Here is a 26611-nt window from a genome sequence, read left to right on the forward strand (position 1 = left end):
ACATGGGATTATGTGGAGAGGAGCAGTTAGGAGTCAGTGGGCTCATACTCAGCAGGAGGTGTGGGTGGAGAAACATCTGTTTAACTGCCATCCTGGAGACCTCAGGCATTTGTTTCTTGAGGAAGCAGAAAATGCAAGTGTTAGGAATTTTTCTAACGCGAGCTCTCTGCAGACACAAAAATCCCAACCAAGCCAAATCACAACAAGCGGAATTAAAAGGTATCCAGGCTTAATGAGATTCCTGTGCTCTGCCGGCAAAGACGACCACTGGGGTGGGAGGGGGGGAGACCACCCAGGGACTTGGGATACTTTAAATAGACTGGGGGGAGTGGTCAAGGTTTGGCAGGTTTCCTTGCCCCTCCTCAGGGGAGGGGTCAAAGTTTGGCAGGCACAGGGGCGGGGCCTCCAAAGATGGAGGCCAGAGACCAGGATTTACAGTAAGTTACTAGGAAAAAAATAGTTTATTAACAAGGGCAAGCTTTCATAATTAATAAAAAAAATTTCCATGTCATTATTTGGGAGCTGATGGTTCAAAAAAAAGACCAGTTATACTCTAGGGGAATCCATTGCCTTCTTCTGGCCTCCTTTCCTTTGTAGATAAAGTTGAGCATTTTGTGTATCTGACAATGTCTTGGACAGAAATGAATCAGGAACCTTCAACTCCATCCTTGTTTAGAGCTCTGTTCGTTAGCCAAGTGAATTTGCTACTCTTTTACCTCTCTGAGCCTCAGTCTCCTTCACTTTGAAGTACAGAAATGAATCCTACCTATACCACAGAGCTATGTTGAGTTTTAAACACAATGCTGTATAGGTTTTTGGTGAGGGTATGACATATTAGGTTCTTAATATATACAGTCATCTGTTGCACAACATTTTGGTTAATGTTGGACCATATGTGATTGTGATCCCTTAAGACTAAATTGTCTAGTGATGTCATAGTCATCTTAATTTGTGTAACTATACTCCAGACGAATTGCCTAACTATGAAATTCTCAAAATGAATCATTACCCTTATAAAACATACCACTGTTCAAGGCCTGTCTTCCTCTTCTTTGTAAACTTATTCAGTTTCTAAGTTTTAAGCAAGGATGCTTGAAATCTCTCTCATCCTTAATATGCCAAAGCTGTTCAGACTGTGGTTGGAGCAAGTTTTTCTTTGTTCACTAGCCTGATAATTCTTTGTTTCCATTGTCATCTCCTCCCACTCCCCCCCCCTTTTTTTTGTTGTTCTTTTTTAACAGCAAAGGGAATCATTTCTGTCAGGAGGCTCCTTTTTATTCCCATCCACAACCTGCCTACTCCATCAAGTTAGTATGTTATCTCAAATACATCTCATGTAAAACATGAAAATAACTAAGAAATCTTTGTCCACTGGGCAGTGGTGGCACGGGCCTTTAATTCCAGCACCTGAGATAGCAGAGGCAGGCGATCTCAGTGAGTTTGAGACCAGCCTGATCTACAAATCAAGTTCCAGGACAGGCAGAAATGTTAAACAGAAAAACCCTGTCTTGAAAAGCCTGTGTGAATCTATCCTGAAAACCTGAACCACTGAGGTCTGGCAGATGCCACTAGTTAGTTGAGTTCTGTGAGGCAGACAGGAATTTCTAGCTAAATGGCAAGAAGTAGGCAGAGGGAGGGCTGGCCAGCCAGAGCTAAGGAGCAGGACCTAATCTCAGGCTGACATCTTCTGTACTCTCTGTACATGTTCATTGATACTGGTCTTGGAATGCAGGCTTCAGGGTGCGTTTCGATACCATTGAGGAAGCTAAGCATGGCAGGTAGTTCAATAGCACATAATTTCAAACACTGATTTTATGTCTCTGTTAATTAGAAGAATCAAAATCTGAGAATTTAGGTACAGCAATATGTAGTGGGTTCAGTTTCTTAGTTCAATAAGTAAAAATTAATAGCACAAAAATGTTAATGCACTATTTTTAGTTCGGGGAATTTTTGAATCAGGTACATTATTTTATATGAATGGCTCATACACAGTTCAAAGCCAATCAGCCATATTACAAGTGCTTAACAACAGTAGTCAACAACTCTAGCTCAGGAGACCAGACAGACGACTTCAGGCCCTGTTCCGGGTATGCAAAGTTTGTTCAGGCTACCCCAAAGGGACGCCATCTCGTGGAGCAGGCCGGGAATCGTAGTTCCTACCGGCCCGTGACACCCGATGGAAGTTGTAGGCCATCCGTGGAGCATGCCGGGAGTCGTAGTCTGCGCGCGCTCTTGGTGTTCTGTGCGCTTCATGGCCGCTGGCACTACGCTGTCCTACTCTTTCGCTCGGCCCTAGAAAGTTTCGTTTCTGCCCGGCGGTGGACCCACGAGCGTGTAAGTGCCGCGGGCGGCCGGAGAGACTTCGGGTACACTGGGGCCGCTCTGGACCCCGGCTCGGAGGCTTCTCGGGGGCGTGGGTAGTCACCTGTTGCCGAGGCTGTCCCCTCCCACCCAGGGCGTCCGTCGCCTCGGGAGAACCCTCTGGTTAGAGGACCTGGTTTTAGTACCCGGGCTGTCTGTGGGGTCGGCTAAAAAAAGACCTTAAACACTGTTCCAAGACCTGAACCAGCAGAGGGGCCACCCTGTCATGCCAGTACCCCCAAACCCCTGGCACAGGAGCAAAAGCCTAGAGTTCTCGCGGGCATTGGGGCTTAGCCTTCAGGAAGCCAACTCCTCCTCTTTGCAAGACTGCTGATGTCCCTTCGCTGCAGGAAGGACAGTTTGTACCTTTCAGTGTCCTCGCTGAACTAACTCACTGCCCTTGTGCTCAGGTACAGGATCACAAGGTAGCTCTGCGGTGAAGTTTCTGGAAACACCTGTAGGACAACTTTAGTGTATCTAGTGAGGTGGCACCAGACTGTGAGAGCTTGTCCTGTTGGCACCCAGGCTAGGGATGAGGGTGGGGGCGGGGCGATATCTATTTTTATAAAAGAGTAGAACATGTGGTAACACTGAAGCCACATAGCTTCCTATTAATGCGCTTAACGATTCCTTCCTTGTGTCACTGTTGAGTGTTTCCACTGCTGTCTCAGAAAACCAGCACTTGTTGATATTGCCTATGTTGATCAGAGTCTTTCTGACCCTCTGCTTGTCTGATTTACCTTGGCAGTTTTTTTTTCTGGACAGAGAAATGGGTCAGGGGCTTTTAGAGGCAGAGGATCAGGGCTTAATCTACTTACAAGCCTCTCTCAGCAATGGGCCCTATGGTCTGAAGCAAGGTTAATTCCTCTGCCATCTGCTTGCTGCTGCTGGGTGCAGGGGAAGGGATGTTGAGCCACAGGTTTGTGTCTTTAGTATTGTAACCTTCTGGATCGAATTGCTGCCCCCTGACCCTCTGGCTCTTTGACAACCAGTTCTGTATTGAAATGCGGAATAGTAGTTATGGGTCGGGATTGTTAGCATCCTTAAATCATCACAGTGCTGACTTTTGGCTTCCTTTTTCTAAAAGGATCTGAAAAGGTTTATCTGCTATTGTTTAGTGTTCATCTCTGCTTATACCACTTCATTTATTTAGAAAATTATTTATTTTATAAGAAAATAGGTAACGTATACAGTCCATATGTGTGTCATCCATATGTGTGTGTATCTATATGTTCTTAATATTTTACTTTATTTTTGTAGTTGCTTTAGAATTTGGAAATGGTCTCGGGCTCCTTTGCCCCTTATGGCAGGGGCTAGGATACCAGAATGGCTAAGAGCCAAATGTTTAGCCCAGTTCTTTAGGGTGAGATAAAAGACACCACTTGTAATAGCAAGATCATCAATAACATCTGGTGGCCTTGACCTATGTTGGTCCTTGAGACTAGAGGCCTGCTGCTATCAGAACACAGAGTACTCAAGAAATGTCAGCCCCTAGTCCTGGCTTCCCTTGCTTTACAGGGGAAGGTTGGATGATACGTCATCTCTGATTTCTGGAGATTCCAAAAGCAAGATATTGATAACTCAACAACTGGAATGTATCAACATGAGCTAGAGGAAGTGTGTTGACTATGATCTCATGGTGGAAACCACTGGTAGATTTCAAGAATTCAGAGTCACATTCACTGCAAGTATCCCCTGGCAGCAGAAAGGGTCATATCTAGGGTTTATACTTTATAGGTACCTATCAGAGGTACCGATAAGCAGAGGACAGTTGTCTGTGTTCATGTTGACATCTGATCACCTATGTGGCTATTATGTTCCTGCTTCTCTCAAGTAGCATTTGAACCTCAATTTGAACAGTCCTGTAGGGTAGAAGTTAGGATGTTTCTATGGGTCTACACATGGAAAAATACTGCCTACTTTCTAGTTACTTTTTGATGAGTCACTAGAATTAACTGAAGTGTCTATATCACCCTAAGAACATGGCTCATCCAACTCCCATTCCCCAACATGGGAGCCACTTAACCTGGTGCTTATAGTGGCCACCAATGGTCCTTTTTGTTCCTGAGGCTCTCGGGCATTTGAACAGCACCAAGGGACCATTTTCATTTGGTTCAGGTCATAGTGGTAAGGATGAGAATATATGCACACTGTGGTCAGAGAAAAAGGATAAGAGAATCTGTGGTTTCATTACTAATACTGTGGCCTAGTGGTTGGTTTCAATACCTATGGGCTGGCCTACCCAACCAGTAGCCTGAGTTACTGCACCTTTGGCCTGAGGGGGACATCACGTTCAGGGATTTCTTAGCATCCCAAAACCTTGACCCAAAAGAACCCTCCAAGCAAACTTTTCATATGCATGAAGCTAGGCCAAGAGCAGAATTCCCAAAGAGATTCATTGTACGTCTGTACAGTTGGAACTAGTGATGGTCAGTTGAAATGAAACTGTAAAGAATTTGTTGAGGCTGAAGCTATAGCCTTGGATGGGTATTAGTTTTGATTTTTTGAGACAGGGTTTTTCTATGTAACAGCATTAGCTGTCCTGGAACTTGCTTTGTAGACCAGGTTGGCCTTGAACTCACAGAGATCCTCCTGCTTCAGCCTCCCAAGTGCTGGGATCAAAGGCATATGCTACCCCACCAACTAGCCCTGGATTTTTTTTTTCCAGGACAACAGAAGACTTGGTCAGGAACATAGAGAAGGTGCTTTAAATCTTAGCCAAAGTTAGCCATTGTGAACATCTATTCTCTCCCTTTCTACCTTCTCCAAGCATAGCAATTCTTAATCTTCATGAGAAAGAAGATAAAGGTTACCTCCCTCACCCCCCCCCCCGACACTACATCTGAAAAACAGGATACAAAGTGGTCAGATAACTTCAAGTGAGCTAAATGTACATTGAGTCTCATCTAACCATGCCATGATCCTCATCACATTATTTATTGAATAATAAAGTTCACATAAACAGTCTAAAAGTCTGAACAGGGTACAAATGGATAGAACTCACCTATGCCTGATAAGGGAAAGGGTTATGTCAGTTGCCCCTTGTTCAAGCTTCAGCCACCCTGGGTCTTGGTTTTATTCTTTTCCTGTCATATCCCAGAGACACACCAGAACCTAGACTCCAGATACCACCCCACCCCAGTCTGCCTAGTGGATATTGTTAGATCCACACATCTGGGAATGGAAAATGACTCTGGGGAATGTGTTGCCTGTTATGCCACCACAACAAAATGCCACAAATTAGGCTTAAACAACAGGAACCTATTTTGCTACAACTCTGGGTCATAGGTAAAGACTTGACTGGTCCTGAGGCCTCTTTTCATTTGCATCTGGTCACTTTCTCACTATACTCACATGTCTGTAGAGTTTTATGTGTTCGTAGTTCCCCTTACAAAAAACACAGATCAAATTGGATCAAGACCTATCACCAAAACTTCATTTAATTGCAGATATTTTTCTACTAAAGACCCAGGTAGTAGACACAACACTGCCCTAAAAAGGAGGTTAGGTTACTGGGGACCAGTAGTGGCTGTACTAATTATTGTTCTGGATCAAGTACTGATTTCTGAGGAAGACTTTTTAGAGAACAAACTGTGATACACACTTCTTTCTGTCCAAAGTAAGACCAGAAAGACTAGAGGATTTGGTTGGGGAAGGTTTAGGGAGCATTAGGCAGAGCTCAGTCTTGATAAAGGGCACAGCGCATTGAGACTTGTGCTAGAGCCTTGACTCTGGGTAGTTCAGGCCAACACAGCTAAGATTAGTGTACAGTCCTGTCACCCCAGAAAATGGGACCATATGTCCCAGACTGAGATATGAACTACAGGTCTTACAGAAATCCCCTAAGCACTCAGAACATTGTGGGTCTTTATGCAGACTAGGGTAGAGGACATACTCCTAGTCCATCCCTGAATTATGTTATTCCACTCATTCTTGGAATAGTAGTTCTGTAAGAGTCTCACAATAAGGGCAACATAATCTCCACAATTACATGGTGGGTTTTTTTATGCACATAATTTGTGCTCAACAAGAAAACATTTTAAAATTGAAGAAGTAGAACTTTTTTCTGGTTTTTACTTTATTTTGAGATTACAATATAATTACAACATTTTTCCTTCCCCTTTCCTCCCTCCCAACCCTCTACTGTACCCCTCTTTGCTGTCTTTCAAATTCATGACCTCTTCTTTCATTGATTGTTGTTACGTGACATATGTTCCTAAATATAACCCTCTCAGTCTGAATGACATTACTCATGTGAATGTTTTCAGGCCTGACTACTTGGTATTGAATAACCAATTGGTATGTTCTTCCCTGGGAAAGACTGTTTCCCCCATTCTCAGCATTCTCTAGTTGCCTGTAGTATGTACAATTGAGGCCTCATGGGCTTTCCCATGCCCACTTTGACATGTTCTTTGTTGTTGTGCTTTTTCAGCTCACATTTAAGCAGACATGTTGGTGAAACTTGGTGTAGCTTCTACATTGCTAGGAGACACAGTCCCAAATCCCGTGCCTCTTACAATGTACCCTGAGCCTTATGTTCAAGAGTTGTTTTGTAGATGTAGCCATTAGAACTGGGCTCCAGAACTTTACATTTAAATTGGTTGTAGTTTTCTCTAGTGGTCTCCATCTGTTGTAAAAATTTCCTTGATGAGGAATCAAGACTATGCTTATCCATTGTATAAGGACAAATGTCTAGATTGTTTCTACTATTTGAAATATTATTATTTATTTTTTGGCATATTTTAATTCCCCAAGGTTTTGTTTGCTTTATGTACTGAAGATCTATATTGTCTCATTTATTTGGTAAGTAACTTGAGGAATCAAGACTATGCTTATCCATTGTATAAGGACAAATGTCTAGATTGTTTCTACTATTTGAAATATTATTATTTATTTTTTGGCATATTTTAATTCCCCAAGGTTTTGTTTGCTTTATGTACTGAAGATCTATATTGTCTCATTTATTTGGTAAGTAACTTACTGAGAATTCTTCATATACCTGAACTATAGTAGGGACTGGGGAACTATTAACAATGGAGTTATAGGACAGGTAGGAAGAATAATGATTAACAGGTAAAGTACCGTAATATAAATAGTACAAAGAGCCATAGAAGAAGAATGAGACTCTGCAACAAAGGCTTAGAATAGGGAGCACTGGATAGTTTGTTTTCATCAAAGTATTTATCAGGCCTCAAATGATTTTTCTCATTTATAAGACATGGAAACGTGTGTTTTTTTCCATTGTTCTAAATTCCTAAAAGCCAAGATTCCCCACCACCACCATTGTTCACAGTTGTGACACTCCTACTCCTGAATGAGACCTTCTTCCTTAATAATTGTGCCCCCAAAATACTACTTGTTAGCACCAGAGGTTACCTGAGCCTCCTCAAGGCCAGGCTTAGTGGCTGCTGTCGTTTGGATGTGGCGTGTACCCCATAGGTTTCAACCCACATCCCTTACTTGACAGAGCTGTTTGGGAAGGTTGTGAATCCTTTGGAAGGTGGAATCTCACTGGAGGAAGTAGAACACCTGAGGCAAAACTCGAGGTGCTCATTTCCTGTTCACTCTGCTTTCCAAATGCTTACCAGCCAGCCTTCAGGTCATCCTGCCATGCCTTCCTTGCTATGATAGAATATATCTGCCTGAATTGTAACCCATAATCAATCCCCCTTAAGTTGATTTTGTCCAGTGTCTTTTAGCAGTGAGGAAAGTAACTACGAGGGACAGTGTCTTAAATTGCAGTCATCTGCACTGACCCTTCGACATTCTGGTCGAGCAAAGACCCTGGAGGTTGTGCCTTTGCCATCTGCCGTTCCCTCACCTTGGTGACATGTATCTTTGTTAGGGGCCAATCCATTGTTCATTGTTGAAGTAGTTCTGGGAAAGTGTCTCATCCTTACTTCCTAGTTGTTTTCTCTGGGCTTTCCAGCAGTGGAACTATGGCTCTGGCCCCAAGAACAGATGTAGCCTTTTCCTTGGAGCCACTGTCTGTTTTCTTTAAAAAACACCTGGAGGGACTAGAAGATGGGTCAGCAGTTAAGAATACTGGCTGCTCTTTCAAAGTACCCAGTTTTAGTCCCCAGCATCCGCATGGCAGCTCACAGCTGTCTGTAACTCCAATTCTAGGGGATCTGACACCCTCCTAAAGATATACATACAGGCAAAACACCAACGCAATAAAAATAGATAAGACACCTGGATTCTCTCAAGTCCAAGACAACTGTCCTGGGCTCAGATCTTTCTGACCCTGTTCTGAATCCATGGGCCAAATTGTGGCTGGTTTGTTTGTGCTTTAGGGAAATGACTAAGGAACTCCTTATAATTGTTGAGAGGGATGGGGCCAAGAGAAGATTGGCAATGTCATAAATCCTCATTCCCTCTTTAAAAAAAAAATGATTGCTAGAGGGAGGGTTCAGAAAAGGGTTTCAGGCATGTAGCTAGGAAAGGCTTTAATTGTAGGTCTAAGGAGTTGGGTCACCCAATGAACCTTTGCTCACATGTGCTGTAATGCCTGCCCCTGTGCTGGGCCCAGGAAACCCCACAGAGTACCATAGTCTCTTAGTGGAGTTCTGATGAGGGCGGCCTGCCTGCTCACAGACAGTTTCCAATTCAAGCCAGTGGGACCTCTTGGTCTTGAAAGGTACAGGTACCAATCAAAGGCGCCTATCTCTGTGGTTTGTGACCAGATACACACTGCTGGGTGTGCTGAACCAGGTCAAGGCTGTTTATTCTTCCATAAAGACCAGCTGCCTTTTGACATCATTTATTTCTTTTGATCAAAGTGGAATTTACAATTGTTTCGTTTTGTTTGGGACTGGGGAGGAATCCAGCTATACCCTGTTCTGTCTGGGTCATTTCTTAGTTGTTGTCTTAGGAAAGCATGGCAAGGTTGACTCCCCACATCCTAGAACCTCCCCTTATGATTCCTCTTGGTATGGCTCCTCAGATACTGTGTTAGTCACACCTTAGCTGGTTGGCAGGCAACTCTGTGACTACTAGTCATTTGAACCATAGTATAAGAAAGCTTTAGGCTGAGGGAGTATCTTTGTTTCTTAATTTGGAATTAATATATTGTATGTGATGTGTATAGCATGTAGGGCATTTGGGCAGGTGTAGCGTTCATTTGGAAATCAGAGATCATCCTTATCTCTAAAGAATACCTTGGTCATGTCCAGAAACTCAGTACTTGGTCCTAGGAAAAAATAATGATTTTTATATGTATTTAGTCGCTTCTTTGCCAGAAAGTTGAATAGCTTAAAGCATTTGAAGGTCACCACAATATGAACTTCATTAAAGGGTCATAGCATTAGGAAGGTTGTCATACAGAGACAGAGACCTACATTGGAGCACCGGACAGAAATCTCAAGGTCCAAATCAGGAGCAGAAGGAGAGAGAGCACGAGCAAGGAACTCAGGACCGCAAGGGATACACCCACACACTGAGACAACGGAGATGTTCTATCGGGAACTCACCAAGGCTAGCTGGCCTGGATCTGAAAAAGCCTGGGATAAAACCGGACTCGCTGAACATAGCAGACAATGAGGACTACTGAGAACTCAAGATCAATGGCAATGGGTTTTTGATCCTACTGCACGTACTGGCTTTGTGGGAGCCTAGGCAGTTTAGATGCTCACCTTACTATACCTGGATGGAGGTGGGTGGTCCTTGGACTTCCCACAGGGCAGGGAACCCTGATTGCTCTTTGGGCTGACGAGGGAGGGGGACTTAACTGGGGGAGGGAAATGGGAGGCGGTGGCAGGGAAGAGACAGAAATCTTTAATAAATAAATAAATTTTAAAAAAAACACCCACCAAAAAAAAAAGGAAGGTTGTCATAAACTCTGGAACATCAGCATGTGAAACCAGTGGTGGGGACCAGCTCATCCTGTGATATGGGAACTTGATACCCACCAAGTACAACCAAAATCGGGTCCCATAGAGAATGCCATGGACAAGTTGTTGTGCCATGAACAATGGGCAGCAGCTGTCAAGCACCACAAAGTTTAGTTGTTGTTGTGTCTGTCTGTCTGTCTGTCTGTTTGGAACAGGGTCTCACTATGTAGTCCTGGCTGACCTGGAATTTGCTATATATACTAGGTTGGATTCTAACTCACAGAAATATACTTGTTTCTGCCTCCTGAATGCTAGGAGTAAAGGTGTGCACCACCACACCCAGCTCAGCTGCAAAATCATACAGGAGCCCATTTTTGTGTTGATACAGCCTCCGTGTGCCAAGATCTTGGTTTAGTTTACATATATCTTTTCCTTAAGGCCAGATTCCAAATAGCTAGAATCCAGGAAATTCAGTGGGCTGTGTGATACACACATGGTCCCATCCTCAGCCTGGATGTTAGCCACAGTCGGTTGTTCTTACCTCCTTCCCCTGCACCCCTCCCCCAGAAGCATGCACCTCAACCTCATTTAGCCCTTATTTTGCCTGTGCACACAGCCATGGGCTTCATGAAATCAGGGTGCATGTGGAAACCACATCCCCTGGGTTGGCAACAATGAAGTAAGTGGTGCAGGAAAGCTGTAACCTTTATCGTCACTATACCTCCATCTGGCCTCACTTCTACCTGCTTCTTTTCAGGTAGCAACTCGGTGGTCATCACAGAGAGTCTGTCACTCACTCCTTTCAGCATAAAGAAGCAAATTGTCCCTATGTGAGTTCAGTCATGTTTTAAAAAATTATCACACTACTACTTTAAGGGGAGATATAATTCACAGTTAGGTGAGTTTTTATTTATTACTATTGGGGTTTGTGGGGTTTTTTTCCTGTTTTTTTATTGTTGATGTTTGGGGAGTTTTGTTTTTGTTTGGTTGGTTTTGGGTTTGTTTGTTGGTTGTTTGTTTTTCAGTTCTGGGCTTTGAACCCATGGCTTTGAACATCCTAGGCAAGCACTACCAGTAGGGCTATATCTCCAGCCCTCTGGTTTTTGTTTTGAGATAGAGTCTTGCTGTATAGCCCTGTTGTTTATATAGAACAGGTTAGATTTGAACTCACAGTCCTCTTGTCTCAGCCTCCCAGCTGTTGGGGTTATGGGTTTATACTACCAAGTCCAGCTCATTATGTGAATTTTGGCACTTGCCACTATAAACAAGACATGGAACACTGTTGTTCCATTTCCTCCACCATCACCTGCCCTTTTGCAGTTATACCCATTTGTTCTCCATTTTCTGCAACACGTATTCTGATTTCTCTTTGCAAAAACATTGTATTAACATAAGCATAAAGTATTTAGCCTTTCTAGGGGTTTCTTTAAGTTCAGAACACCTTGAAGGCTCAATGCCTGGTTGTAATTTCTGTGATTCATTTCTCTTTATTGCCAAGTACCCAGGAGTTGTTATCCATAGCCCTGCATGGGCCACTTGTATTTTGTCAGGATACCAGATGTTTTTCTCTTGTTCTCCTTGGTAGATAGCTTCTTAGATAAGGTTACTATTGCTATGATATTTCACCATGATCAAAAGCCACTTGAAGAGGAAAGCGTTTATTTGGCTTATACTTCTGCATTATAGTCCTCTACTAAAGGAAGTCATGGCAGGACCTCAAGCAGGGCAGGAAACTGGAAGTGGGAGCTGATGCAGAAGCCACAGAGAGGTACTGATTATTGGCTTGTTCCTCCTGGCTTGCTTATCCTGTTTTCTTACAGAACCCAGAACCCCATCCACAATGCCTGCAGCCCTCCCACATCAATCACTAATTTAAAAAGTACCCTACAAATCTGTCGTCATCCTGATCTTATAGAGGCATTTTCTAAATTGAGATTCTAAATTGAGTCTCTCAGATGATCCCTTGTTAATCACAGCCAATACTTCAGCCCCAGCTGACTAGAACCACAGGTTCTTGGTTCAAAATAGCAAATGGCATTAATAGAGTCTTTAACAGACTCTCCTCAGCCTCCATCATCAGCATTGTCTTCCAAGTGCCTACAGAGCAGCCCACTGAAGTCTCAACACTCAATGGCTTTTCTAGCCCAAAGTTCCAAAGTCCTTCCACAGACCTCCCCAAAACAGCATGGTCAAAACAATAACCCCACTCCTGGTATCAGTTTCTGTCTTATGATTAATATTGCTGTAATGAAATACCATGACCAAAAGAAACTTGGGACTTATTTTTCCACATCACTGTTCATCACTGAAGGAAAGCAGGACTGGAACTCGGGCAAAGCAGGAAGCAGGAAATTGTGCAGAAGCAATGGAGAAGTTTTGCTTCCTGCCTTCTCTTGACTTGCTCATCTGTTTTCTTCCAGAACCCAGCACCAGTAATTCACAGATAGCTGGGCCATCTCACATCAGTCGTTAATTAAGAATATGTCCTACAGGCTTGCCTACAGCCTGATCTTATGGAAGCATTTTCTCATTTGAGACTCCCTCCTCCCAGATGACTCTTAACTTGTGTCAAATTGGCGTAAAACTAGCCAGCACAATAGCTCAGCTTCAACAAAACTAGACTGTACCTTATGAGGCTCTCTGCCTTCACAAAGCATCTAATAAAGGGTGATGATAGGGCCACAAGTAAATGGGGAGGATACAGAGTCATCCTTACCCCACCAATAGGGATTGTCCTGGTTAGAGTTCATTTTCTGTTTCTTTGTTTGTTCTGTCAGCTTGACACAAGCCAGGGTTACATGGGGAGAGGGAACTTCAATAAAGAAAATGTCACCATCAGATTGTCCCAGAGGCAAGTTATAGGAGCATTTTCTTAATGAATGGTGCAAGAAAGACCCAGCCTACTGCAGGCAGTTGCCACCCTTGGGCAAATGGTCTTGGGTTGAATAAGAAAGCAGTTGCTAAGCAAGCCATGAGGAGCAAGCTAGTAAGCGGTGTGCTTCTATGACCTCTCCTTCAGTTCCTGCCTCTGGATTTCCATCTCAAGTTCCTGTTCAGATTTCCTTTCATGATAGACTGCAGTTGTAAGCTGAAATAACCGTTGCCTCCATAAGTTGTCTTGATAGGGGTTTTTGGTTTGGTTTGGTTTGGTTTGGTCTGGTCTGGTCTGGTCTGGTCTGGTTTTTGATTTTTCAAGATAGGGTTTCTCTGTGTAGCTCAAGCTGTCCTGGAACTCGTTCTACAGACCAGGCTGGCCTTGAACTCAGAGAACCACCTGCCTCTACCTTCTCAATACTGGGATTAAAGGTGTGAGCCACTACAACCCAGGATGGTCTTCCTGTTTTATCACAGTAATAGAAAGCAAACTAAGACAGAGACTGTCTGCCTGGGCCTTGTGTGAAGAGGCTGACTAAGCATAGGCTCTGGCCTTCTCTGGTGCTATGACTGGTCCCTACCTGGTCTCTGTGTTCAGCATGGGACCTGGGGGAAACATTGGGATGGAAAGCAGGCTTCTCATAAACCACTCCTGTCCCCAGTCTATTATCCTTGATAAATGGTACCAATACTTTTAGGGGGCCTTTATAGACAGTGTTTCTAGAACTCCTGAACCCTCGTGCATTCGTGAGACTGTGGTCTAGCTGAGTGCCTGGCTCTTTCTTCTTGGGCCTGAGAAGCTCTGTGTGTTTCCACTGAGTCACAACTGTGTTGGCTTGTGAATTAAAAATAGACCCTAGGCATCTGTTCAGTGACAAGCCTATGCTGGCCTGACCAGTCACTAGAATGCTTATAAATATTTGGAGTTGTTAATGGCTAGGGCCATTTCCTTTCCAGGGCTTCCTTGCCCCACCTCCTGAAGCAGAAGGAAGCCATAGCACTGAATGAGTGAGAGAGCTGGCACATGTTAGACACTCCGGGTGCCATGTTACTGGGAAGCACTGAAGTTCAAGATGGTTCCTAGGAGCCGGTAGAGTGTTGAGTCATTGTACTGTAATGATGATTGTGCTGTCCTAAGGGTTCAGCAAGTTTGAAATCACATAGAACATTAATCAAGTCAGTTCTACCCAGTGGCCCTGGGCCTTATGTTACAAAACATCTGATTTTCCTTTGTAAACAGGAAAGGTGTTTACCTTACCATAATGATTTCCACAAGTAAAGTGCTCTGTGTACAATATGAACCAGAGCCCTGGACAGGCTGTCAGTAATGTGGCTGTTAGTGTCCTTACAGCAGACATTGCACCTTCACACAGGATACCTAAAGGGTGGATTAAAGCTTCTGAAAGGCTTCAATGTCCAAGTGCATGGTCATAACTTCCTTTCAGGTGTTCACATTCCTTTTTGTTAATCTTCAAACACTACCATGTCCTTAAATGACATTAACAGCTGCCTAAGTAGGGGACTCTCCAGCTGGAGAAAACTATAACTGAGCTTAAAATAGTACCTTGTCCCTGGACTGGAGGGAGGGCTATGTAGGCTCCTGGGTGACAGACAGGTCAGGGAGTATCACCCTCGGGTTTAGCGGAACACAGAGCAGAAGAGGCTCAAAGTGCTGACAGTGGAGGAGCCACATTCTACTGGGCAGGCCAGACTGTCCCTGTCAGAAGTCCTAGGGTATGTATCCCCTACCTATTGCCCCCTCCAACCCCTCAACATTGCCTGACTAGAAGTTTCTGACTGTTCCTTAGAAAGAAATAAGAAAAAAATGGCTCTGAACAGAGCTGGCTCCTCAGGGTTTAGGGATGTCAGAACTTGAAATAAGCAGGTCTGAACTCTGTGGGAAGTGGTAAGGGGTTCACTGGAGACTTTTCTGAGAATCAAATATGAGGCAGTTCTGTCCCAAGAGACATGGTGGGCAGTTCAGAGAGAACCAGCTCTGCTATTAAGTTGATCTTGCTTCTTGTTAAGTCTGTTTTGGTGAGGATTTCTATTACTGTGATAAAGACTGTGACCAAAAGCAACTCGGGAAAGAAAGAGCTTATTTTATCTTAAAACTCTCCAGACATTGAGTCAAGGCAGGAATTGGAGCAGAAACCATGGAAGAGTGCTGCTGATTGACTTGTTCCTCCTGCTGTCTTACACCATCCAGGGCCAGGATGGGCTAGGCCTTCCCACATCAATCACTAAATAAGAAACTGCCCCAGAGCCTTGTCCACAGGCCAGTCATTAGAGGCATTCTCATGCTTGTGGTTCCCTCTTTGATAACTCTAGCTGTGTCAAGTTGACAAAAAAGCCAAGCAGAACAACCTAGAGCATGTCATGGTGTCAGAATATAAGTATGTCAGAAGCAGACCTGAGAGTACCTTCTAACAAGATTCACACAAAAAGGTTCTCTGCATTTTTTAAACTGTGGCCTCTTCCCTGTACAGGTGCCAGCATGAAGTCTGACCACTGCTGACTGAAGTGACACATCCAAGAGAGGGGGACACCATGGCTTCTAGCAGTGCTGAGACCCAGCTCCAGAGGATCATCCGTGATCTTCAAGGTCTGGTTGAGTGGCTAGTGAACTGGGCTTTGTTTTAAGGAACTTGGACCTGTGCCCTGGCTGTTGATGGTCAGAATTCAGCCCTTTCCTCTTTTCCACACACAGTATACATCGTATTGAAATATTTGGTTCTCAGAAATCCAGCCTCTGTGCAGCTGGGAGGGCTCACCCACCTCACATTCCTCTCAGAGCAGCACCTCTGGTTTGTGAACAAAATCAGATAACACTAGGAGGACTGGGGCTGGTTTCAGTTACTGGTGCTTTAAATTGCTTAGTTGCCTTTGCTGGGCTTTGGTGAGCTAGGCTTTTAGGGAAAGGAACATTCTCCTCTCTTTAAGCAGGAAGGCAGATGAGGTAATTGAAGGCTTCATGTTGTATCTCCCCACACCAGCCCTGGCCACTGGTGGCCATTGTCCCATGTGTTTTAGTACCAGGCCTCCTACCTCCGGGACTCCTAAGGGAGTCACTTGGGTTTGTGGCTCTCCCCATTGGAGAAAGGCAAGAGAGGGGAGCGGACAGACCTGAAGCTAGATAGACCTTGGCAGAATAACAGCATTTTTGTGGATTGCAGAAACCCAAGTTTTACCCTTTTAGATGGTCTCCCAAGGACCAGATTTTAGTAGGTTTCTCATCCCCCACTCTGCCAGGGTTGATTTTTGTAAGCCTCTGGAGTTCCAGCACATTTACTGTAAGCTGTGCCTGCAGAGGTCACAGTTCCTGATTGCTTGAACTTGACAAACAAGTAGAAATCTTGTAGTAACGGCTATTGGTCTGGGATAGCCTCAGTGCAGCCCATAGTCTGCATCGGAGATCAAAACCCAACAAGGTCCAACCCATTTTCTCAGAGTTGCTCTTTACAGTGCTTTGGGACCTCTCATGTGTAGTAATAAGAGCGGCGGTGGGGCTGCGTCCCCAACACCCCAGCCGCCTGCTCGGCTAGCTTATGCCCTGAAATAATTACACGGACACTGTATTCTTTTAATCACTGCTTGGCCCTTTAGCTATAGCCCTTATTGGCTAATTTTGATATCCCGATCAACCCATCTCTAATAATCTGTGAGCACCGGTCTTACCGGGAAGATTCTAGGTCGGAGCTTCATCGCGTGTGTCTGCCCGGGAGCGGGGCATGGCGTCTCTGCTGAGGCGTCTGCTCCCGAGAGGAGAGCTGTCGAGTCTGACCTCACTTCCTCTTCCTCCCGGCATTCTGTTCTGTTTACTCCACCTACCTATGTCCTAACCAATAAAAAAGGGCCAAGGCAGTTCCTTTATTAGCCAATGACCTTCCTCCATCACTCATGGCTGATGCATGTTGAGTGTCCATTATCTGAAAGGTGTTCCAGATTTTGATTTTGATTTTTATATTTTGTAGTTTTCTCGGTTATTTTGCAATTTTGGAGCACTATGTTGGTGAACATCCCTAATTTAAAACTCTGATAAATGAAATGCAGTAAAATCCAATATTTTTTGAGTCATATTTTGAATGGTGTTTCATGTACATAAGAAACCGTTGTGTATACCGATACATGATACTGGGAGTAACTTACGGACTCTTCTTGTTTGGTCCTATGAGGTAGGTGCCATTGCTGCTACCATTTTTTACAGTGGAGTATCTGACTTTCTTACTCTCACAGAACCAGTACGGAACAAAGCTTGGGGTTATACACCATCAGTCTTAGCATGTGACCACATTAGACGTTCATTTTTGTTTTCTTTTGTTTAATTTATACAGACATACAGAGAAAATAAATGACAGTTTGTGCAAATCTGTGTTTGCCATTGGTTCTTAGAAGTTTCACCACAAAATGGTCTTTTCTATGTCATGGTGGCTAGTTTTCAGAGAAAGCTTTATGAATCTGTATTAGCGTCACTGAAATTTCACAGTTGTTTCAATAATCTTGAAACCTACATCCTGTCAACAAAGGAAGCAATGCGCACACTGGAGAGGTAAAAGGACCAGCCTCTGCTTAGAGCTCTGCTTTTCGCCAGCCGGATCCTAAAATGGGGATGATAATAAGAGATTTCCTGGATTCTATGTTGTATTTAATTTTTTCATCTTTCTTACTGCTAAAATTAGAATGCATATTGCATAACATCTCTGGCTTATTGAAATAAAACAGACACTCTACTAATGAAAAATACATGTAAAGGTCTGAGCCCTCTTGGGCACCCATTGTTACTGTTACTTGTACTTGCTGATGCTCTGAAACCTGCATTTAACCTGTGCTGATAGGGTTGTAGTGAATGCTACGGTTTGTGCTAGAAACTTGGCTCCCACTGTTGAAGAGAAATGGAACCTTTCTAGGGTCTAGTGACAGGTTGATTGAGTCATGGCCACCCTGAGAAGAACTCAATGCTGTCTTCAAAGAGCGGTCTTTTAGGTATGGTTTAATTCCTGTGGGGGCAAGTTATGAAACAGAATGTCAAACTATTAAATGCTAGAGGCCACCATTTGGAACTTCCAAAACTGATGCCTTGTTTTTAGGTATGTTTCTCATTTAATGCATCATTGCATAGAAAGTATTGCCTTGTTTTTCAACACATATGATATGAATCCCAATCCAGAGCTGCTAAAATGTTAAATAAATACTTTTACTTTGTGAATACCCAGTATTGGATGGGTTTTTTTTGTTGTTGTTGTTGTTGTTTTGTTTTGTTTTGTTTTTTTTATCACAAAGCAAAGCAGACTTTATCCTGGCCATTTTCTTTTTTGTCCCAAGTCTGTCTTGTTTTGTGACACTGCAGTTGATTAATCCACATAGCAACCATTTGGTAACTGGCTGTGTATACGTATAGTGCTAGCTTGGTAGTGGATTCACGGGGATGTGTGTTTCTAAGGTGACCACCATTGACCACTTATCCTAGTGCTTCCTGGTGTTATTTCTGCTTTCTCAGACTTAATTTTCAGTACATCTCAGATGCATGCTAATTTTAGGACTGTTGAAATGTAAAGTAAACATGTATGTGTCTCTAGTCACATGTTTCTGTCTGTTGTCTTAAAGATGCAGTGACAGAACTAAGCAATGAATTTAAAGAAGGAGGAGAACCGATCACAGATGACAGCACCAGCTTGCACAAGTTTTCCTATAAACTTGAGTATCTTCTGCAAGTAAGTGGCATCTGTCATGTGTTGGTTTTGTCACAGTAGTCTTTTGTTCCCTATGTGAGTGACTTCTGTTGGTTTCCAGGATGTGGTTCAGAAAGCACAGTGGAGCAATTAAGCCCTTGTGGTAAGACCAAGAGTCAGAGCAGTCGTAAGAGCTTAGTCCTCCTGTCTGTGCAAGTCAGCACGTTCTGGGAACTGAAAATATTCCCCTAAGATTTAAACCATGTTAAAACAAGTAACAGGCCTGTCCAACAAAGCTCTTAACTGTAGGGTAGGGTTACTTACACCCTTTGAGAACCTGTTGAACCCTGTAGTGTCACCCTTATAGAAGACACAGTGTATGTACACAAGCCAGGCATAAAGGTGATTTCCAAGAGTGCAGACTCTGGAAGACCATCTAAGGCCCATTTCAGAGCCTTGCTCCTCAAGCATGGTTACTGTGGAGCTGGCCGAATCAGGATTAGTCAGGCAAACATTCTTTTTTTTCTCTTTCTTGGTTTTTCAAGACAGGTTTTCTCTGTGTAGCTTTGGAGCCTGTCCTGGAACTTGCTCTGTAGACCAGACTGGCCTTGAACTCACAGAGACCCACCTGCCTCCACCTCCCAAGTGCTGGGATTAAAGGCTTCTGCCAACAACCTGCCCGGCCACATTCTTTCAACATTTTCATGGTGTGACTTTTGTGTCTGCTTAATTTGACCCAGACAGCTCTGCTGATTTAGGAAGTGCATACTTTTGAAATAGGCAGGAAAGAAATGGACCTGCAGTTATTTTTACAATTGTATGAGGTATTACTATTTTTTCTGGGTTTTGTTTTATTAGCTAGATTTAAATCTTACTCCATAACCAGGGATACCTACCATACTTTGTGGTATCACATCCCACCAAAGGACACATGGTGAGAGAACCACCAGGAATAAAGACAGGCATGGAGGAACTCACTTTATGCCTCCACCTGTTTCTTTGACACCAGCTGGTTATGAGAGTTCACTTTATTTTGTTTTATTTCTTTTCCAGGTAAGCCCATTTTGATTTTGAATTTGAAAGTACTCAACACTGACATTCATTTGAATTTTCCATGTATTTTAAGATTGTATTGGCTCTTGAGAGTTGAGTAATAGGTAAAATGTCATTGCCTCAGTTCCCTAAGTTACAGTACAGTTAATACTCTGAATGTTAACATAAGACTCTTCACTTGAATTTCCTTATCATATTGGAGGTTTTCTACCAAACTATGATAATTTTTGCCTTTCATTACTTTCATTTTCTCCTTCTTGCTTTTTTTTCTCCCTCCTTTCCTACCTCCCTTCTTTTCTTTTTCTATTAATCAATCTAGCTTGCTATACTGGAACCACAACTCAGGCTTTGTATATGCTAGGCAAGTACCAAGAGATAAATCTTTTGGGATAACTATTGTTCCTGAATCTTGCTAGTTATATGACCTTGAGCTGGTATTTACTAGCCTCAGTTTACACATCTAAAGTTGGTGAATTAAAACACTCTTGTTTTGATATTAACATACTCTGATTTGCCAATAAATTAAAGTAAGACCATCAAGCGACCTCCCTCAGTGCCTGTTCCCAGGAAACTAGTTTTATTTATTGTGTTAATAGAGCATGAATAGCTGTGGGCTCAGACTCCCTCTCTGTTCCTTTTTTGCCCAGTTTGATCAGAAGGAGAAGGCTAGCCTCCTGGGTAGCAAGAAGGACTACTGGGATTACTTCTGTGCCTGCCTAGCCAAGGTGAAGGGAGCAAATGATGGGATCCGATTTGTCAAGTCCATCTCTGAGGTAAACTAAGCCATGAAGAGAAGAATACCTGTCTAACACTGGCCTGCCTAAACCCTTCTTTGTGGACACCTCTTCTAGAAATAGCTAGATGTAGCATGAAGTCTATGGGTGGCCAAGAAGACAAGAAATCTCGTCAAGGCACACTGGGTGCCTGTTATATGATTCAGACTCATGGAAACTACTTGAGAGTGGACTAAGCAGAAATGGGCTGGGTCCTAAATGTTACTTTCCAACTGGGCTATCCACACTGGAAAGTCTGTTCATGGCACCCTGTGTAACACTACTTCCCTTTTTTAAAAAAATCATTTTCTCTAGAGTTGCTAGGTCAGGGGACTTACATGACAATTATTTAGGTAAAGGCATTCGCCACCAAAGTGTCATCCCTAGAACTCACATGGTTGAAAGAGAGAACAGACTCCTGCAGATTGGCCTCCCCACGTGTGCCATGACACATACATGACCTGCACACACACACATACCACACACACACGAATGAATGAATGAATGAATGAATGAATGAATGAATGAATGTAAGCCCGAAAAAATTTAAAGTTTCCGGGCTACTATTTTTCCAGCAGTTTGGTCAGGAAACTTAGATTTGAAGTGAGGAGAGTAAGGTAGGGTCTCAAGGATATTTCTTATCATACAGAGCTGCTAAGTAACTTCCTTTATCCCCTGGGTTTACTACAAACTTCTAAAGAAATACAAACACACCACACCACACTACACACCCTTCTTCCTTTGTGGATCCTAATTTGCAATCCTGTCTGGAGACCTCTGTGGCAGTCCCTTTAATCCATGTATCTTGGGTGCTTTGCCCCAGAAGGTCCTGTGTTAAGGTCCATAGAGAGTTTTCTCAGCACACCGTGTGGTGAGTATTGTGAGTGCCTAAACCTCAGATGGTTTCCTTCATACCTCTTTCCTTTCCCTATCCCAGTGATTCCTCTCTCATCAACCCAGTCAACCCAAAAGTGAAACACACATACATGGTTTATGGACCCGAAATTTAGAGAAATGCTAGAAAAGTTTGTGCATTTTGTCTTGTCAGCATCTCTGCCGAGTATGAAATCACTTTAAAGTCAGCCCACGGGCCCTTTGGCTGGCCTCAAATTCCCAGAGATCCACCTACCTCCGCCTCCCAAGTGCTGGGATTAAAGGTGTGCGCCACCACTGCCCAGCTATGGTGTTTGTTCTTATGGATGGAAACAGTATTAAACACACCGACGTCAGAGGCTCTCAGTGATTTCTGCCAGCTGCACTTTCTGACTCTAGGCAAGTAAGGAAAGATGGCAGTTATGAAGTGTTTGTCCTGCTTGTATCTTTAATGTCACTATGGTGTGGTTTGGTCTTGTGAGGTTGGCGAGAAACCCAAGTTCATGATGTAGAGCAGTATGTAATATATCAGAAATCTAGAAAGATTCCCACTTCACCCTCTTCTCCCATTTCTCACCCATTTTATCATCGCTGAAGCCTTTAGTTGTATGACTTTGGGCAAGTGAAGTCTAATAACAAGATAGTCTTCATTCCTAGGGTCATGAGTGTTTTCTGAAACAATCTACTTTTTAGCTGTTTTTTTTTCCTCTCTTCATAATGCATTCAGACCTTTTGAGGCCACGCAGATAGAATTTAAAGAAGTTAAGAAAGCTGTGTGCTGACTTCTGGATTGCTCATGCAGGTTTTAGAGGTGTTGTGGGCCAGCTCTGCTCCAGGCTCATGGCACAGTGGTCTGGTTTAAAGCAGAGGCAGCCATGTTCCTTGCAGGTCTCCCATCCTGTGCTGCTATTGTGTGTGTAATTTTCAGCGTGGTATATATGGGATGCCAAGAATGCCACGAATTGAGTAATAAAAGCTGACCTATGATCTAAAACATTTTTTAAAGGGGGTATGTAGTTGCTTTCATTTTCAGTACAAAGGAAATTTTTCTTCTTTTCCTGAAGAACATTTATAAAGTCCCTTTAAAGTAAGTAGCTAGCTCCTTTATATTCATCTGTTCCGCTAATGACCTCAAATGTTACCACTTAAGAAGTTTTACTGTCATGTAGGAGGAATAAGGACTCACTCCTGCTCAGAGAGCTGCCAGACAAGAGTAGTTTTGTGGGCAGAGGTCTGATTATTTTCCACCATTACTCCAGTTTTGGGGTATGTGGGTGGCCACCTTGCCTAGCTGTTTTTGGCAGCCCAGTTGTCCCCACTAAGCACTTTGTTGTCATCTAACTCACTAGAGGAGAAAGTGAACATGGTGTTGACATCGAGGTTGTCCTCTAAACACCGATTGGGGTTACTATTTGGAAGCATCCCTTAGTGTTTTATATCCGGTCAGTCTTCTGCCCGCCTCCGTTTAAGCCATGTGATGATACATGGAGAAATGTCTTATGACGTCCATCATTCATGAGGTTTCATCTCTTTTAAAATCACCTCATATTATTTCTTTTTTTATTATTTTTTTAATTTATTTATTTATTAAGGATTTCTGCCTCCTCCCCGCCACCGCCTCCCATTTCCCTCCCCCTCCCCCGATCAAGTCCCCCTCCCTCATCTGCTTGAAGAGCAATCAGGGTTCCCTGACCTGTGGGAAGTTCAAGGACCACCCACCTCTATCCAGGTCTAGTAAGGTGAGCATCCAAACTGCCTAGGCTCCCACAAAGCCAGTACGTGCAGTAGGATCAAAAACCCACTGCCATTGTTCTTGAGTTCTCAGTATTCCTCATTGTCCGCTATGTTCAGCTAGTCCGGATTTGTCCCATGCTTTTACAGACCCAGGCCAGCTGGCCTTGGTGAGTTCCCGATAGAACATCGCCATTGTCTCAGTGTGTGGGTGCACCCCTCGCGGTCCTGAGTTCCTTGCTGGTGCTCCCTCTCCTTCTGCTCCTCTTGAGTCATCAGTAAGAACGATTCAAAGTCAGAAATACCTCTGAGTTAAAGATGTTAGCTGCTACTGGGATGTTTACAGCATTATTGGTGCCTTATTGGTGTGCCACATACTTCCTGTCTCAGTCCAGTAGAGAATAGTAAGAACCCTTTTGACCAGACTACTGTCATCCCTCTCCTACCACATTCTGAGTGTGGGCCCTGCCTTCTCTACGCAGAGCCAAGATACCTACAGTAGATTCAGTGTGTTTTGAATGCCTGACTACTTCTGGGATTGATGGATTAGGATTATAAATCTTAATTTTCAAACCTGTCCCAGGTGTCCTCTGTGGCAGCTCTCTTTAATCCACTTGCTCTGGCTGTCATGTGCCAACAGCTAGTGGGGCCCTGCATTGCAGCCTCATTGCAGAGTCTGCCCAGCATGCCATGTTGTAAGTGACTAAACCTCAGATGGATCCCTTCCTGCTTTTACATGGTTTTGTCATCAAAGTCATTGTAGAGTTGTGGATACCTGGGCTTTTCTATGACTTCTCCTAGTGACAGGACTTCTGGAAAGCCCTATTCTCATCCATAGCACATTGACTAAATGCAGTGAGTTGGGTTATCTAAAAAGAAACCAGCCAATTAGGAAAACATAAACAGATACATGGAAACTGGTTTGTTGTTGTTTTGTTTTGTTTTTTGGCAACAAAGAGAACTGTTATACATCTGCCATAACCTTTACAGAGCTCCACTTATACCACTCCACCCTTTCTATTCTTCCCCTTTCTACTCATGTTCAAACCAAGCCCCTGAGGCCCCTCTCTCCATGAGCCTCACCCCCAGTACCAACCAAGTTTACCATCCCTTCCTCGTGTAGCTTCTGGGTGAGGAGCCATTCAGTTACCTCCAGATTCCACACCTTACTCCAGATTAAATCAAGGAGTTTCCTGTCTGACTCAGAGATAATGATAGGAAGAAGAACAAGGGTGACTCCATTCAATGTACATGCGTTTGAGTCTCATTCGTATGTCTTTCTTCACGTTTGCTGCAGAGTATTCTCAGATAGAGGCCTGGGAGAAGCCCGCCCACTTCAGGCTTTACTCTAGACTGACAGTCACATGTTTTGTCCTATGGGTGGCTTTTGCTATTCCTCTGTGTGCAAGTGTTCATCTCGCTGTGATCTGTTTTCAGCTCCGAACATCTCTGGGAAAAGGCAGAGCTTTCATTCGCTACTCTTTGGTGCACCAGAGGTTGGCAGACACTTTGCAGCAGTGCTTCATGAATGCTAAAGTGACCAGGTAATTGCAAGACTATGCTGCGCTTAACCCCATAGCACCAATGAACAGAAATTATGTCAGTCAGTGGCCAGTGCCTCCGGTTTCTTGGATAGTCATTATTCTTTGTATTTCCTACCAGTCTTTGAGCATGTGGGGTAAAAGGAGTGAAAAGGGGGAATATTTCTCTAGCTCTCTCATATGCTCAACTGGGATCCTGGAGCTTGGAGCCAGTGTTCCTGTGTTTCCCACAAGAATTGCCGGTGTGGTTCTCCTTTACTCAGTCTGGGCTCCCACCTACCACAGAGCCAGGCTCCCTGGGGACTGAAGGGTGACTGCTGTGAGCCAGGTTGCCCCTCTGTCAGCATTTGCACCTCATAAGTCTGCAGCCTCACCAGGAAACAGTCAGAAAAGGAGAGAGGTGGTCCTGAGTGCGGGAAGGTGAGGGAGCATCAGGGTCGTTGCTGCGGAACGGGGCCTCACCAGCCAAACCTTGTTGAGTTGCCCAGCATTTCTTTCTATTTCTGCTCTGCCTCTCCTTAGAGATTTAAGTTAATGAAAGAATTAAAAAATAAGTCAAATGTTTAGCTTTATTTTGACACCTTTAAGACTGATCTACATTCTTACCAGTTTGTCAGACTTGTGAGTTAAAAACATTTGTACATTTGATTTGAAGAGTATGTTGTTGTAGGTATTTTGTAAAGACTACCTTAAACAAGTCAGCATTACAGACCACAAATATGAAACAAGTAATTATTTAAACTCATCAGTACTATCTTTTTAACTTATTATTGCTTCATATGAGATGGATAAACCACAATAACAATGTACATATAACATTTCTGGATAGACATGTACTCCTTTGCTTTTAATGTCTGAACAGAAGTTAGAAATGAGCCCAGTGTGTCTTGTTGGATTCTGTGAAAGGAATAAAAACTGAGGTTATCTTTCCCAGAGAAATTTTCCTGTCTCCTACAGTCGCCCTTTCTTGGCAAGTCGCAAAGATTTAAATATCTCAAATTCTTTGGAGGAAAGACATATGAATAATAATAATCTAGATCATTGCAGCAGTTTCTTTTAAGCAAAGAAAGCTTATTTAAGAACCGGTGGTCCAGCAGTGAAAGAAAAAAATGGTTTGCTTGTTTTTTGCTTTAGTACCACAAGTTACTGGGTTTGATAAGGCAGAACCACACAGGATGGTCTTGAGTAGATTTATTCTTTGCTTATCCTTGTTTCTCCTCAATTTACACAGTGTGTGTTTTCTACAGTGACTGGTACTATGCAAGAAGCCCCTTTCTGAAGCCAAAGATGAGCTCTGACATTGTGGGCCAACTGTATGAGCTGACTGAGGTTCAATTTGATCTAGCATCAAGGGGCTACGACCTGGATGCCGCCTGGCCGACATTTGCTAGGTATTTTGGGGAACTGCTTTCTTTGAAAAGAAAAGGAAAGAGATGTTCAATGGTTTGAAGATAGTCACCCATCTGCCCAGAAATTGTTCTTACTCAGTAAATTACATATAGCTTCATGATTGTTTTTTTCTGCTGTCCCTATTTATTTATTCATTTATCTCAGAATTGACTCATAAGGTTTTTTTGTTGGTGGTAGGATTTTGGTTTTGGTTTGGTTTTGTTGTTGTTCAATGGGTTACATTCTGTCATTATTTCTTGAGTTTAACTTAACCATATTTTCCAAAGGGAAAACTTTCAGGCTGAATTGTGTAGGGTTTCTTTCTTCTGTATGATATTTTATTTTTTTTAAAGAAACAAAATACTGTAGATCTAAACAGAATACTGTAGCTCTAACTAAGACCCCATCTTTCTGATGTTATCTTTTTCCTTCTTCCTTTCCAAAAGTAAACACAGCACCATGGTTGAGGCATGTCAATAGCAAGGCTTTATTTTTACTATATGTATATATATTCA

General features: G+C 43.2%; 1 protein-coding gene across 7 annotated transcripts in view; it reads left to right on the plus strand.

Moving 5' to 3' along the window:
• The first annotated feature begins 2208 nt into the window (after positions 1-2208).
• The window catches only part of Fyco1 (FYVE and coiled-coil domain autophagy adaptor 1), a 66407-nt gene continuing 42004 nt past the window's right edge, over positions 2209-26611 (plus strand). For 2 of the 7 annotated variants that reach the window (XM_075964014.1, XM_075964019.1), the window contains exons 1-7: positions 2690-2771; positions 10951-11091; positions 15557-15672; positions 18672-18778; positions 20437-20562; positions 24604-24710; positions 25955-26098. In XM_075964014.1, the coding sequence (XP_075820129.1) occupies positions 15618-15672; positions 18672-18778; positions 20437-20562; positions 24604-24710; positions 25955-26098 (539 nt within the window). In that variant the 5' untranslated portion in view covers positions 2690-2771; positions 10951-11091; positions 15557-15617. Of the gene's footprint in view, positions 2335-2689; positions 2772-10950; positions 11092-11919; positions 11962-14718; positions 14802-15556; positions 15673-18671; positions 18779-20436; positions 20563-24603; positions 24711-25954; positions 26099-26611 lie in introns of those variants that run through there. The other 5 variants (XM_075964016.1, XM_075964013.1, XM_075964015.1 and 2 more) reach the window with 5 other exon arrangements.

The sequence above is a fragment of the Microtus pennsylvanicus genome, chromosome 3 (genome assembly GCF_037038515.1).
Source record: "Microtus pennsylvanicus isolate mMicPen1 chromosome 3, mMicPen1.hap1, whole genome shotgun sequence".
NCBI lineage: Eukaryota > Metazoa > Chordata > Mammalia > Rodentia > Cricetidae > Microtus > Microtus pennsylvanicus.